The 1,110-nt window shown below is 68.2% G+C and overlaps 1 protein-coding gene across 1 annotated transcript in view; it reads right to left on the bottom strand.

Annotated features, from left to right (window-relative positions):
• Positions 1 to 1,110, bottom strand: part of ERBB2 (v-erb-b2 avian erythroblastic leukemia viral oncogene homolog 2) — an 8,363-nt gene that overhangs the window by 5,834 nt on the left and 1,419 nt on the right. Inside the window, exons 2-6 of the mRNA XM_010585702.1 lie at positions 987 to 1,103; positions 671 to 797; positions 518 to 591; positions 342 to 432; positions 60 to 259 (exon numbers count right to left, since the gene is read on the bottom strand). Of these exons, the coding sequence (XP_010584004.1) occupies positions 60 to 259; positions 342 to 432; positions 518 to 591; positions 671 to 797; positions 987 to 1,103 (609 nt within the window). The remainder of the gene's footprint in view (positions 1 to 59; positions 260 to 341; positions 433 to 517; positions 592 to 670; positions 798 to 986; positions 1,104 to 1,110) is intronic.

Raw genomic sequence — 1,110 nt, 5'->3', positions numbered from 1 at the left:
GGGGGGGGTGTCCGCCAGCTCCCCCCGCCCCAACCCCGTCCCCCATGGGTGCTGCTTACCGCACTGTTCAGGGGGCTTGTTGTGGGTCTGGAAGAGGCGCTGGCGGGGGTTACGGAAGATGCTGCCCCACGGCACCTTCTGGAGGAAGCAGAGCTGGGGGTTGTGGTGGACGAGCACCATCCCGCTGCTGATCTCCTGCAGGGCACGGAGCCCCAGCGCCCGCACCGCCAGGTCCCGCAGCGTCAGCGAGTAGGCGCCGCTGCCGAGACACCGCCGGGTGAACGCGTGCAGACCACCGCCACCCCCCCCCCCGTGTCCCCCCACCCTGCGTCCCCGCTCACTTGTGCAGCACGCGGCCCCGGATGACCCGCAGGTTTTGGAAGACGCCCAGGTCCTGCAAATCGGGTGGCCAGGCGGCGATGTAGAGGAAGCCTGTGGGGAGCCGAGCGTCACCAACCCGTGTGTCCCCCCCTCCCTGCATCCAAAGCCCCCAGCCCCTGGCTCCCTCCACGCTCACCCGTCAGCTCTTCCAGGCTCTCGAAGATCCGCAGCAGTTTGGGGTCCAGGGGCGGCGTGTTGGTGCTGGGGTCCCTGCCAGGGATGGGAGGGAGGTTGGGGGGGGTGTCCCAGCAGCTGCCCACAGGCTTGGGGGGGGTGACAAGGAACTTACCCAGCGAAGGTCTCGGGCAGGAAGGCCAGGCTGCCGAAGATCTTGGTGCAGCCAGCGAAGTGCTGGATGTTGGAGGCATTCACGGCGCGGACACCCTTGAGGAAATCCACTCCCAGCCCGTAGCACACTGCGGGGGGCAGGGGGGACAGCAGGGCTGGGGTGCTCCGCCGGGACCCCCACTCCCCCCAAAACACTCACTGCTCCTGCCCTGCCAGCCATGGAGGGACACCCCCCCTCAGGGCATAGCCAGCACCCCCCACACCCCCTTGGGTCCCCAGAACCACCCCCCCCTTTAGGTGCCAGGGGGGCTGCTCACCCTCCGGGCAGGGTTTGCTGCACTTCTCGCATTTCTGGACGTTGTTGACTGTGACCTCCTGGCTGTTCTGGGGGCACACGAGGGTGCAGGACCCCACCTCCGTTGCGAGGTAGTTATCTGGGGG

This window comes from Haliaeetus leucocephalus, unplaced genomic scaffold (assembly GCF_000737465.1).
Source record: "Haliaeetus leucocephalus isolate CR32 unplaced genomic scaffold, Haliaeetus_leucocephalus-4.0 Scaffold110, whole genome shotgun sequence".
NCBI classification, from domain to species: domain Eukaryota; kingdom Metazoa; phylum Chordata; class Aves; order Accipitriformes; family Accipitridae; genus Haliaeetus; species Haliaeetus leucocephalus.
This window is presented reverse-complemented; position numbering and strand designations above follow the sequence as displayed.